Genomic DNA, 13,057 nt, shown 5'->3' with positions numbered 1-13,057 from the left:
CATGTGCGACACATTTTTTATGGGTCATTTTACTCATAGAATTCAATAGGCACACTCAATAAGTGATATGGACCACCTCTGGATGAATTTCAGGTCGAGGTCAGGTCAAGGTCAGGTCAAGTGAGGTCAAATTTTGAAGTTGGTTGTTAAGGCCTAAAAAGGTGTCTATCTGATGCAGTTTTTCACGGCGAATCGAATGGTGCTATTTTTGTTTCCGTACGAGGTCTAGAACTTCCAAAAAAGTCATTTTTCAAAAAATTTGTGTGTCGTGACGTCATAAAATTTTGAATAACTCCCACATTTTTGAACCGATTCTTCTAAAATTTGGTATGTAGGTGCACATAGACCACTTCTCTGACATATATTCCGGTTTTTTCGATAGACTCAAAATTTTGGATTTTATAATGATTTTCCCAAAATAGTCAGTTTTTTGAAAAAATTTAGGCCAAAATCCAAAATTTTCAAAAAACCGAGATAGCCATTTGATAAACAAAGTAAAATTACGTATAACCTTTTTTGTTACGTCTTGATTCCTTTAAAAATGAAGATGTTAGCGGCGTTTGAACTTTTGCCGTTTTTGAGGCGAAAATGGCGAACATGACGTCACTAAAACGTCAATTTCTCAAAAATTTTCCGACGGATTTCGCTCAAATTTTCAGGGAACGTGTCAAATTGATGTAAGAAAAGGTACTGAAAGTTTGGCGGCGCTGCGCGCCGCCGTTTTTGACATATCGCAAAAATTCGCGAGGGGGGGTAAAATTTACCCCCCCCAGCCCCGCGCGGGTTAACAGGAAATCCCAGGCAAAAATTGACTATTTCGGACATTACCGGATAAATGCAACCGTAACTCGAAAACTGTAAAAGTTAGATTGACCGCACAACACATTCGACATGTCTTGCGAACCGGTTTCGAAAATAAAAATGCATGAAAAGTTGGTGGGACAAGTCTCCTGGCGCCGATATTACCCAATTTGGTGGTGAGAGTCTCCATTTTGGAATTTGGATGTTATATTGATTTTGTCCCATTTAGATGCACTTGTTCGTTGAAAAATGCCTAAAACGTGGTTTAAGCATTATTGTGATAGATTAAAAAATCAATTTAGGTACTAGACAAAAATGTGGCCTGGTAAATAGGGAAAGACTGATTTGTGATGTCACAGATGACAATTTTGAACAGAAGCTGAAGCCTGCAAACCTAAAAATAGAAGCCAAAGCCCTGATTGAACACCTCACTTAGCTGCGTTCCTGGATCATTTCCCCTAAATAGCAATACATTAATTTGAATTAACACCACATCTCAATCCCAATATCCACACTTTGACTTACCTTCGCAGTTCGACTTGTTGCCCTTCGCAAAATCACCGTTTTACACTGCGCAGTGAGAACCAACCACCTTGCCAACCGCAAACTGAAACACCAGAAAATGGCGGCAACCGGAAACCGTGCTGCGCGCACGTGCTACCTATAGTGCAAATTTACAAATATAGGTGCAAAATCAACTTTCAAAGAGTAATTTCACTCCACCCCATCGCCATGCTGGTTTGCTTTTACGCTTTATTTCAGACGTTCCTGACGCCCGGTATATTTTTATGTCTCAGATAGAAATTTTACATCTGAATATGTTCTAAAAATACTCTGCTTACCAATCATGGAGTAGAATTACACTAGACAATTGGTGTCAAATTACGCTTCGTTGAAAATAACTCTAAGTGGAGTTTTTATGCACCCTGTGAAACAGAGCGTACAATGTATGAAAGAGTGAAAGTACACTTCTCTTTCCTCTGTATTCCATATAATGGAGTAGTAATGCACCCAGGTGTAATTTTGCACTCACTTTTTCAGGAAAAGAGTATAAGTACTCCTAAAACTGGTGTAAACCGGATAAAAATATCTTGCATGACGGGTGGTAAAAATGTAACCCAGGTGTACTTTTTTTTCAGTGTAGACCGATTGGCCTGCGGACTTTTTTGTTGGGTAGCCCCATCCCTTCTACCCCGTAATGGACTACTTTTGATACATCTCGGTGACCGTCGTGGCACGTGCCACGTGAAAAGTCAAGGGTGTTCAAGCAGTTTTGCAAAAGTAATGATTTTGAGAGGCTCATATCTCAGCAGCGGCTTGAGCAATTGTCTTGCGGTAACTTTTATAGGGTAGCAGCATCCCTTCTACTCAAAATAGGATACTCTCGATGCATGTGGGTCATCCCCAGTGCACGTGCAAAATACAACAATACGAGGTGCCAAATTTGTTCCCATTTCGGTAACTCGGTAATTACTGGGGCGATTTCGCTGAAACTTGGCATACAGGTAGGCACCCACCAGGCAATGCATTCCCATGTGTTGCGGTTAGGGTGCTACTGCACGTGCGCACGTGCAGGGGGCGTTTCCAGATCTCGAGTACGGCTGGGCCGATTGCGCTCAAATTTGGTACACGGTTGGGGACCGGTTAGTAGGGTGCCGTGCAAAAGTCATTTTGGACCCCATTTGCACGTGCGCACGTGCAGAATGCCGCTTCCAGATCTCAGGAATGGCTGGGCCGATTGCGTTCAAATTTGGCACACCGCTATAGCGACCGATTAGAAGGGTGCTTTGCACAAGCCCGTTGGAAGTACCTCTCGCCCTTACGCACGTGCAGGGCTCACTATCTCGCTCGCTCGTTCTTCGCCCAAAAGGCGTTTTACTGGTAGGTATTGTTTCTTTAGTTTGGCTGTCGAACATTAATTTATGGTTTGAAATATAATTTTATGTAAAATAATTGATATGAAACAGCCGTCTCTTAGCCCGCGCCCCGCTGGGGGGGGGGCAGAATCTGCCCCCCTCCCGTTTTCGCCGATAACTTCTAAACGCGTTACGCCAGCAACGTCAAACTTACAGTACCTTATCATACATCAATTTCACACGTTCCCTGAAAATTTGAGCGAAATCCGTCGGAAAATTAATGAGAAATTGACGTTTTAGTGACTTCATGTTCGTCATTTTCGCCTCAAAAACGGCAAAATCTCAAACGCCGCTAACATCTTCATTTTTAGAGGAATCAAGACGTAACAAAAAAGGTTATACGTGACTCTACTTAGTCTATCAAATGGCTATCTCGGTTTTTTGAAAATTTTGGATTTTGGCCAAATTTTTTTTTCCAAAAAACTGACTTTTTTTGGGAAAATATTTATAAAATCCAAAATTTTGAGTTTATCGAAAAAAACGGAATACATGTCAAAGAAGTGGTCTATGTGCACCTACATACCAATTTTTAGAAGAATCGGTTCAAAAATGTGGGAGTTATTCAAAATTTTATGACGTCACGACGCACAAAAATTTTGAAAAATGATTTTTTGGAAGTTCTAGACCTCGTACGGAAACTAAAATAGCACCATTCGATTCGCCGTGAGAAACTGCATCGGATAGACACCTTTGTAGGCCTTAACAACCAACTTCAAAATTTGACCTCACTTGACCTGACCTTGACCTGACCTCGACCTGAAATTCATCCAGAGGTGGTCCATATCACTTATTGAGTGTGCCTATTGAATTCCATGAGTAAAATGACCCATAAAACATGTGTCGCACATGCCCTTTTCTATATTTTGTTTTTGGTGACCTGACCTGACCTGACCTGACCTTGACCTTGACCTTTGAATGACATTGTGTGCAACGAATATTGTCTTGGTAGTCTAAGAACACGTTTTGGGCAATCAGTCTCAGTCCATTCTTCGGCAACTACGGTGCAAGGCCGATACTGTAGAAACTTGCATTTTGTACCCTTGACCTGACCTTGACCTGACCTCTGACCTACTTAAGCAAAAAAATTTGGGCTCTTAAGATCCGCCTTGTTGAGAGCTTTCGATTGCCGTTTTCCCCGTCTTTCTACGACCATCGGTTCGGAAGTTAGACAGGGGGGGGGGCAGAATCTGCCCCCCCCCCCCCAGCAGGGCGCGTATGGCTGAATAGCCCAGCGGGGCGCGGGTTAGGTTATGAACCCATCTCACCACACGAAAGTGGCAGAAATGACAATGATCAGATGACGCATTTTTCTTGGCCGAAGTCAGAGCGCGCGGCCCGACGCACCACCACCGCACCACAAAGTATGAGCAGAAGCCACCTAACAGGCGTGTTCGAAACCGCAGGAGATGATGATGAACGGGTTTATCGAAACTTGATTGGATGAGCCTATCGGTAATAGCGATTTTAGTGCGTGCATTTATTGTTCATAGTGGTGTGAAATGTGGTTGGGGTGCGACCGACAACCCGTCAGGGCGAATTTCGCACTGGGGTACTCAAAATTTGAAGAATTCAAGACGTTTCCATGAGTTTTGAAGGTTTGGATAAGTTCTAAAAATCTGGTTCTCCTTATCCGGGTCATTAACTCCATATGGTCCAGGAAAGCTGGCACACTACCTTTTAATTAAAGGCATCATCTCTGATCAAAACTAACACGATATTCGTGATCAGTACCCCGGAAAAACCCCATAGCAGCCACACTTTACGACTTTCTAACAGGTCCCGATTTTCCCGATTTTCGAATCATTGACCTGACTTGGAAGGTCACTCGATGACCTAGGGCCTTAAAATTGGATATCATCGGCTTCCTCTCGTGACGGGCAGCACGCTCGTTTTTTTTCGCGAAGCTCTAGCTCGATCAGGGGCCAAACGCGGGGGGGGGGGGATCGCACCAACTTGTATGTACCGTCGAAGGACGCAAAATGGCCTGTGCCGGCGAGGGTTAAGTCGCACAAAACAAAAGACAAAAATTTTCGAGGAGGTCATATAGGTATTCTAATGAATGATGCTTCCTACATACATTCATCATGCTCTTCGTAACAGCTCTGAACGATTTACGAAACTGTGAACTATTTCCTTTAACATGAAATGAAGTACCTAAACACGAGAAGCTAGCGCCACTGTCATTTTTTTTGCAATGCATTCGCAAAACCATTTGGAGGGCGCTCGGTACTCCGCCCCTCACTGATGTTCCCCAGCAGTGCGCGTGCTAGATAATACTGGGTTGGAAAGCTTAGTTAAACAAACTTCAGCAGTAGACTTCGCCTAAATACGTCATTTATTTCGCAAAAATCACGTGCATTAGGATGGTTCGCATAATTATTTATTGGATAAGCGGAAACATATAGGTACTAATCATCAAAATAGGTTTCACGCGCTTAAAGTTCTGTAAATATACCAAAGTATATAAATATCTTACGTAGGAAAAATATATTGCGAGAATCAACATTCGCATTTATAATATTATACTTCGCTGTATTGGCAATAATACATTCTAATACGTAGTTGTGTCGTTAACGGGCGGGCATAGTTTCGCAAATTTGAGATACTTTTCTGACACTGAGATTTTTAATACGACTCATTGCCCAAAGCTGATATGAACAGCGATATAAACAAAAGCAGTAATGCATGCATAGGGCGCGATCAGTGTTTTAATGTGTAAAGAGCATGATGCGTATATATCTGCGACATAACAAGCAGAATTAAAGTATGCTTCAAGCATTTCATGCATCCCATTCACCATATGTTTCAAATGAAAGTCGAATTTCAGGACGGATCTAGGTGGTGGGTCGGTGTGCTTCTCTCAGATTGGTTCCATCGCATAACGCTTAGATTGTAGAACGCTCGCTCTTATCAATCCACATCAAGCACGATCATTTGTCCGATGTAGTCGTCAGATATATGAAGTTTCTGGCAATGGTCGGCTGTCTTGGTCAGGCCACTTGTCTGGAAGGTACATACGAATAGGCGTCTCGGTGGTGCCCCCTGCCGCGGGTCGCAGCAGCCTCAGTGCCGACGCCACCTGACGCCAGGCCGTGCAACGACAGCTTCCAGACGTCGGGTCGAGCCTTAGCGTCGCCTATACAGTTCGGCGAGCAGCTCCGCCACTCGAGGAGAGCGGTGTCGCCACCTAGACGTCCGGTCGCTGCCAGCCGGACGGAGGGTCATCCGTTCCCAGCTCGTACAGAATGCGCTCGTTGACCTGCAGCACACGGTCGATGAACTTGCGGTCGCTGAGGGCGTCCACCGACCGCTGCAGCAGTTTGCTGCCACTGGTCGGGCGACAGGCGCAGCTGTCTGCCGGCCGCCTGCAGGGCCTCCAGCTGCGGCTCCGTCAGCAGCTCGGGCTGCGACAGCTCCGAGAGCGGCAGCCGACAGCGGCGCCGCTGGCCGTCCGTGCCGTGCCAGAACACGGTCAGCGCCGGCGCGCCGTGACCGGCCGGCCGCAGAGAGAAGTAGAACCCGCTCAGCAGCCGGCCCTCCGGCGAGCGGCGCACCCGCGAGCGCAGCGTGTGGAAGATGTTCCGGTACTCGGCGAACGCGTACGGGTTCTCGAAGTGGCCGCCGATGAAGATGCACGTGCGGTCGGTGCTGGTGGTGCCGGCGGCTGTCGTGCGGTTGATGGAGCAGATGGCGAACTTGTGGTTGGGCGAGAGCTCGTAGCCGTGGGTGAGCTGGCCCGAGAGGCAGTCCATCGGCAGTTCACCTGAGGACAGGAGCGCCTCTGGTTAGATGGGATAATCACCGACTTTTTATTCCACACAGTGCCACTAGTTCGTCATAATGTTCCATACGCTGCGTTTTTGTTGTTAAACGTACCCTTGTTATCAGTCGATGCTGCATTGCGATATGGGCCTTGTTCCAAAATCTATGTGGCATGCATTCCTTCATCTACTAATAAGTATGCACCTAAAGTAACCTCACCTCTACAAATCCATCTTTGTGGGACCGGTGTCCCCCCTCCTCCACCCACCAGTTACGACCCATGTCCCTCCTTTCGACCTCTACAACTCACCAGCATGGGACCCCTTTATCTCTCTCTACTCACCAGTGTGCGGTGGCAGTCTGTCAGCCATGACGCACACAGTGCGCGGCACGTGGTAGCCCGAGTCGATCAGCAGCACTCCGCGACGTCCGCTGACGCGCACCTGACACGCCATCAGGCAGTGGTCGTTCTCGTTCCTCTCCGGAGGCCGGCAGCCGGCGACGTACTCTTCAACGTCGTCTATCTCCTGAGGGAGGAGAGGGAGGTAGTTAGAGACGAGGGGTAGTCAGCTGTCCATGGGAAAACGGGGAATGAAGACATTAGGAAAGAGGGCATGAAATTAACGGAGGTATGTATGTACATTGTACCTACAGCGATAGGACGGCAAAAGGAGCCATGAGTATCGTCACTAAGGGAATCATCGGTTCTAGTATAGCACAAGCTTTATTTAGCTACTGAGAACTTTGGAATATGATACTGAATTCAAGGACAAAACTATAAACAGGCAAACCGTTAAACAAACCGTGAGCTCAACATACTCATTACTCAAATAGCATCGGGCATCAAGATCAACGTAAATATTTGTAAGATCGTAACCTAAAACTGCGCAGCATTCCCTCATGTAGGCACGATTAATGGTCATGTAACCAAAGTTAGACGGTTGAGTATACCAATGAACTCGGTTCAACGTCTACGACTGCCACACAGAGCTCACATTGAGTTCAGATTGTTTATCAATACTGCCCTGGCACGGGCTCAGACGCGTGTCCCCGGGGCCGGGCAACACCCGGTCACGTTCCGGGGGTCGTGACACGGCCCGGCCAACCAACTACGCACATCCTGTTGGACTGCGCCGCAGCGGGTCCTTATCTGAGGGTCCTTCTAATCTCACCTCCTCAGCCGAGGCCACGTAGAAATGCGAGGCCACCGTGCCACCGCGCGCCGCCACCCTGGCGAGCATGTCCTTAGTGAGTCCGACGCAGGTCAGATGGTTCGGCTCGGGGCTGATCTCGAACTGCTGGCGCCAGCGCTCGAACGAGCCCGGCGCGCCCGCCTGCTGCCAGCGCTGGTGCGCGCTGTGGAAGCGCAGGAACACGTCCACGCAGTCGTAGTCATGCTGCGCCAGATGGTGGGCCAGCAGGCGGTCCAGCTCGGCGCAGAAGGCCGTCAGCGCCGCACTGCTGCCGAAGGTGATGGCCGGCGGCGGGGGCGACCAGCGCGGCGCCGGCAGCGGCCAGCCCGGCGGCCAGCCGCAGCCGACCGGTTCACAGCAGCTGGACTCGGAGTCGCCGTCGCTGCCGACACAGGCCGACCGGGTGAGAGAGACGCCCTATTTTTATTTTAGACAATGACGGAGACACATGGCAGTACAAAATGCTGAGGAGATGTGGGAAACAGACGGGATATTTATCCGCGCTTAAGACGAATTAAATGCGGACGGAAATTTTGAACGGACGAAGTGAATGAAACGCAAGAAACGCAAGTAATTTTCTAGCTTGCCAGTTGCCAGCTAGAAAATTGGTCACAAATACTCGTGCTTGTTATTGTGTTCAATCCTTTGTCAACAGATTTTAGAAGTTCGGAATCGGAAACACCATTAGTCATCGAGATATTGCGTCGCTTCTCTCGTTTCCAGTCGCAGTGCTGTTACAGCAGTCAGCCTGGAAGCTTCCGCGAATGCGATGCAGCACAATAACGACACCAATTACCGCTATTCTGCAGGAACCCATGGTAGTTAGCTCCTACCCGTCTGACTCAGCGGACTTTCCGCCTGCGTCGCCGTCTGGTCAATTCCGGAATCGATTCGCCGCGTTTCGTCCCTCCGACGTGCCCGTTCCCATGGAGGAGGGAGGGGTGGGGGAGGAGGGATGTGAAGTCAGTCGGTTCCTCTCACCTCTCGTCATCGTCAGACGAAGACGCGGAGAAGTAGTCCGAGTCGGGCCAGTGAAGGTCCTCTTCGTCAGAGGCCGACTGTTTGGCCGGGTCCGCGGCGGTGGCCGCCGCCAGCTGGTTCTCCCGCTCCTGGCTGAGTCAACTGGGCCAGGTGCTGGCCCAGCGGCCCAGCAGGCGCGCAGAGGCCAGCGCGTCGGTCTGCTCGCAGCAGCCGCTCTCCGGGCTGGCCCCAGCACCGCCAACCCCTGTCTCGCTCGCCCATAATGTGTTGTCAGACGGTTTGTGACGCTCTGAAACGCAGGCATGCATGAATGGTCAGACGATATTAGTCAGTTGGACTAGATGTGACATTGATCATACAGTACAGCAGGGTTTTCATCGGGGCAGATTTATTTATGTCATATATTTATCTAACACAGTGTATAGGATAAGCTCATCCTCGAGCTATTTCAATCAATGACATAAATTTGCTGCTTTATTCGCGGTCTATTTCGGACATTTTAGGAATGTTATAAAACGATTGCATTGCGATGCAACCGGATCCTCTATATCTCGATCGGATCGGATCGGATCAGATATTTAGCTGCGCACATCCACACCCGGGGATCGAATGAGAGCGCCGGAATGAAGCAAAAACAGCTGCTAGTTGCGAGAAACAAGTTCACTTGATGCCAACAAATGTTAAGCGTTGCCTCACTTTTTGCATTATCCCATAAAAAAGAAAGCTGAATACAAAACAATGTTGCATTAGGATCGACGCCTTTTTGGAACGGATCGCATGAAGGTGTACCTAATTTAGATTACTTGGCAAAATGACATTCACGTTAACCCATATTTAGATTTTGTCCTCTGTGATCTCGCAAACTTTGTGCTTAAACCGTTAAGAACGCATGCAGCTGCCATGCCAGCTATATTAGTTCCTCCTGGCATGAATGCCGAGCTTCAGATTTTAATGCGATGATACTCAAGTGCCTACTCAAAGTAGTGTGATATGGGCAAATCCGCGAAGATAAAGTTTTCCAGATAATTCAGGCTCGCACCAGACCTGACAATCCTCAGACGTATCCAATTATAGACGTGAGCACGCGCTGTTGCGCCCCGATCTGGGAAGGTCGCGCGTTTGGGGTACCCAGGTCCCATTACCGTGTACCTGCTGACCCTGGTCAGGTGGTATGCGCCGGTCAACTCCAGCGAAAACCGGTCAATACCGGATCGAACTGAACCAGATTTAGCCGGAGCAAACCGACCGGCCACGGAACCTCATCCGTCACCGTGTTTGCGCGTATGTCAGGTTTTCCCCGTATGACAGCTTACGTTACTCGCTGGAGAACCGGCCACACATTGCATCACAGTGGCCAATGATTGCACCATCGAGCGAAATTTGGCAGGAAGCCAGGTCACCGGGCGGTCGACGCTACAGGGGGCGGGGTTTGGAGAAGTGTGACGTATAGCCACGGACCGGTCCCTGCCAGTTCGGCGACCAACGCCCGGCCCGGCCCTGGCCTGCGGAGAGGCCTGGGCGGACTTATCTAGGTCAGTTCCGGACAATGTCGTCACTGAGTCCCTGACCGAGCATGCAACAGACGGAATAACATTGCGTTCTAGTGTACGAGGGCTGGTCCAACCTGTTGCATCCAGACGCACAATCGAACTTTGGCAAATTCGCTTCAGATGATGGTGGAGAGTTGGATTTGTGCATTGGCACGTTACTCATGCAGCGTGCCATGAAAATGCAATGAAAGCGCACATGAAAATGAGTCTCTGGAGTCTGGATTGACATTGAGGCCATGAGGTCATAAGGTGCACTGGTGCCTGGCATGAGTCTGCCAAAGATGAGACAACGGGGAAGATATCGTGTCTCTTAAAGGAAAAGGGCCACCTTTAACATGGGGATTGAAACTGAGATAGCCATCTTGTAGCCCGTGTCCGAAAACCAGTCTGTCTACCTCCTTACGGCCGATTTCGGCCTCCATTCGTAGTTATCGGCAATTTTAAAAGAAAATACGCCAGGAATGCGTCCTTATCCCAGGAATGCGTTCTTATCCGACAATACAGCCACCTGTGGCGAGGCTTTGGTTTTTTACCAATCAGCTCCAACCAGCTCAGCTTTAACCAATCAGCTTATCTGACACAATCCGACGAGTCTGTCTTCTGAACGCTGATTGGCTTGAGTGTGACGTCATCGCTATGCCATCATACAGTAGGTGCCGCGCCGTAGAGAGTATCAACATAGTACCAATATGTTAAATAGTTTTAAATACTTTTTCGCGAATTGTGCACTTCTGGCACCAGTTTTAAAAAGAAAATGAAAAATAATAATGTCAAAATGAGAAACAACGATATCTTCATATTTCACGAAGGTGGCCCTTTTCCTTTAACAGTATCCAAACACTACGAGTAAATGTGTGTTACAGTGTAACAGTGTGCTACAGTGTAACTTACATGTGTTTTGTAACATAAGTGTAAATGTGTACTAAACGTAAGTGTTTATGGAGATAGACTTTCCGCGAGTAAAGCTTTACCTACTAATCCATATTGGAATGCCAAATACTAAAACATTATGTCAATAACCACCATGCAGTAAAGTGGGTCGGAGACGACAGAAGACACAATCGATAAAAAACACTCGAACACAGCGCATTGTAAAAGGCACCAACACCGTTCCCTGCACAGGCATATGTGAGCAAAGAACAAAGAAACTGAAACCACACAACGAAACGTAGTTCTTTACGTACTGTGTGAACAAATATATCGATATCTTTTTATTCACTAATTGATTCAATAGATTTTCCCACAAATACCCCGAATTCCACACAGCTACGCCAGCCCATAGCAACCAATCCCCAAAGGCGTCGTGCTCCTGTACTCACCCATGCAAGTGACGCGATCCACTGCGACGATGGGTCGTCGGTTGACGTCGCTGGCACCCGTGCGCATGCGTCGCTGCCGTCGGCGGCTGACTGAGCTGATCGGCGCGCGCGGCCCGCCCGCTATATAGGCGAGCAGGCGGGCGGCGCCTCAGCTGGGCGATCCGAGCCACGTCATCCCCCTCCTCCTCCCCCCCCCCCCCCGGTTGGCGAGCTGCCAGCGATGGCAGCTGGGCGAAGTGCGAACCCACACAAAGACGCCACAGACAGGGCGCATACCTCGAGCGGGGGGGGGGTAGTATACTGGGGAGGGGGGAGGAAGGTGTCCTCAAAGGCCATTATTGTTAGAGTCGCAAAAAAGCAACAACCACCGTGGAAACGACAAGCTAATTAGCAACCATAATCAAAGATCGATCAATGATCAGATCCATCCATCAATGTAGCTTGTTATGTTTATCAATGCTCACCTACCTTATAGTGAAACATGGGGCAGCCAAACCATTCCAAGCAATGTTTATTGGGACCAAATAGAGCTTCTCAAATAAATCACCAGTCATTTATGATAAGCACCATCCGTCGACAACGGACAAACAGCCTCTCCTAGTTACTACTGCTAATACAGACACTGTAAAGGTGGGACATAAGTCAGCCATCACTCACGAAGCTATATCCAAACCATATACGTTTGCTTTGAAATAACAGAGCAGGCCAGCTCAAATAAATATCCCAGCTCGCTGCCTCTTTCACTCAACTTATTGTGGGTTGAAAATAAATAAAGAACCACGCTATCATGAGGTAGGGGAAGTTGTGGCAATGCCGGAGTTGGGGCAAAGCCGAAATTCGAGATATTTCTAAAACCGTACGACATGGATGCCACGTCTCAGTGATGCTCTGAAGCTTAAGTGACTACAATTATCGCATGTTTGTTACGAGTTGTCATTTGGAATACTTCGGCTGTGAGGGCGCCAAAAGCGTTTTCAAGGTACGTTTCCCCTGTACTACATGCGCCTTTGAAGCTGCATTTCTTACTCATTATGCTACCGTTTGTCTGGCCAACGGTCAAGTAGTCTTCAGCATGTCTTTGCATAAGTGTGCTGCCTATTTGAAATTTATACAGCACGTTTAAAAGTTATGGGCCTGCAAATGAAAGTATGGCTGGCTGGGGTAATGCCGAAAACGTGCAATTACGCACGTTAAAGCACGCTACGTGGACTTTACTGCTGTAGAATAGCAACGCGTATTTTTAGTCAAACAAATTACACTTTCAGCCGGCCTGTTACCTATAAGGAATGATTTACCTAGCATTTTTTATTATATCACACAATTATAACTTCCAGTGTGCACCAAGCGCCCTCAAGCTCTTAAAACGCGTGTCAGCTTTGATGAATTTTGGATAAAGTTTGAGATAAATTGGCAAAACATCAATGTCAGCATTCCTCGTAGATCATTTATCCCATTTTCGGCTTTCCCCGCAGTCCGGGGCAACGCCGAAAAAGTCAGTTCTTTGATATTTTTAGTTTTTGCGCTTAACGGTATGC

The 13,057-nt window shown here is 47.9% G+C and overlaps 1 protein-coding gene across 1 annotated transcript; it reads right to left on the bottom strand.

Annotated features, from left to right (window-relative positions):
- Positions 1–5,029: 5,029 nt before the first annotated feature.
- Positions 5,030–11,672, bottom strand: LOC122370532. The gene is made up of 5 exons (XM_043346196.1): positions 11,523–11,672; positions 8,654–8,942; positions 7,652–8,054; positions 6,823–7,006; positions 5,030–6,480 (listed from the first exon to the last, which is right to left on the bottom strand). The coding sequence occupies exons 3-5, from the start codon at positions 7,718–7,720 to the stop codon at positions 5,939–5,941; spliced, it is 795 nt and encodes a 264-aa protein (XP_043202131.1). The 5' UTR covers positions 7,721–8,054; positions 8,654–8,942; positions 11,523–11,672; the 3' UTR covers positions 5,030–5,938.
- Positions 11,673–13,057: the final 1,385 nt, after the last annotated feature.

This window comes from Amphibalanus amphitrite, unplaced genomic scaffold (genome assembly GCF_019059575.1).
Source record: "Amphibalanus amphitrite isolate SeventyFive unplaced genomic scaffold, NRLGWU_Aamphi_draft 001142F_arrow, whole genome shotgun sequence".
Lineage (NCBI taxonomy): Eukaryota > Metazoa > Arthropoda > Thecostraca > Balanomorpha > Balanidae > Amphibalanus > Amphibalanus amphitrite.
This window is presented reverse-complemented; position numbering and strand designations above follow the sequence as displayed.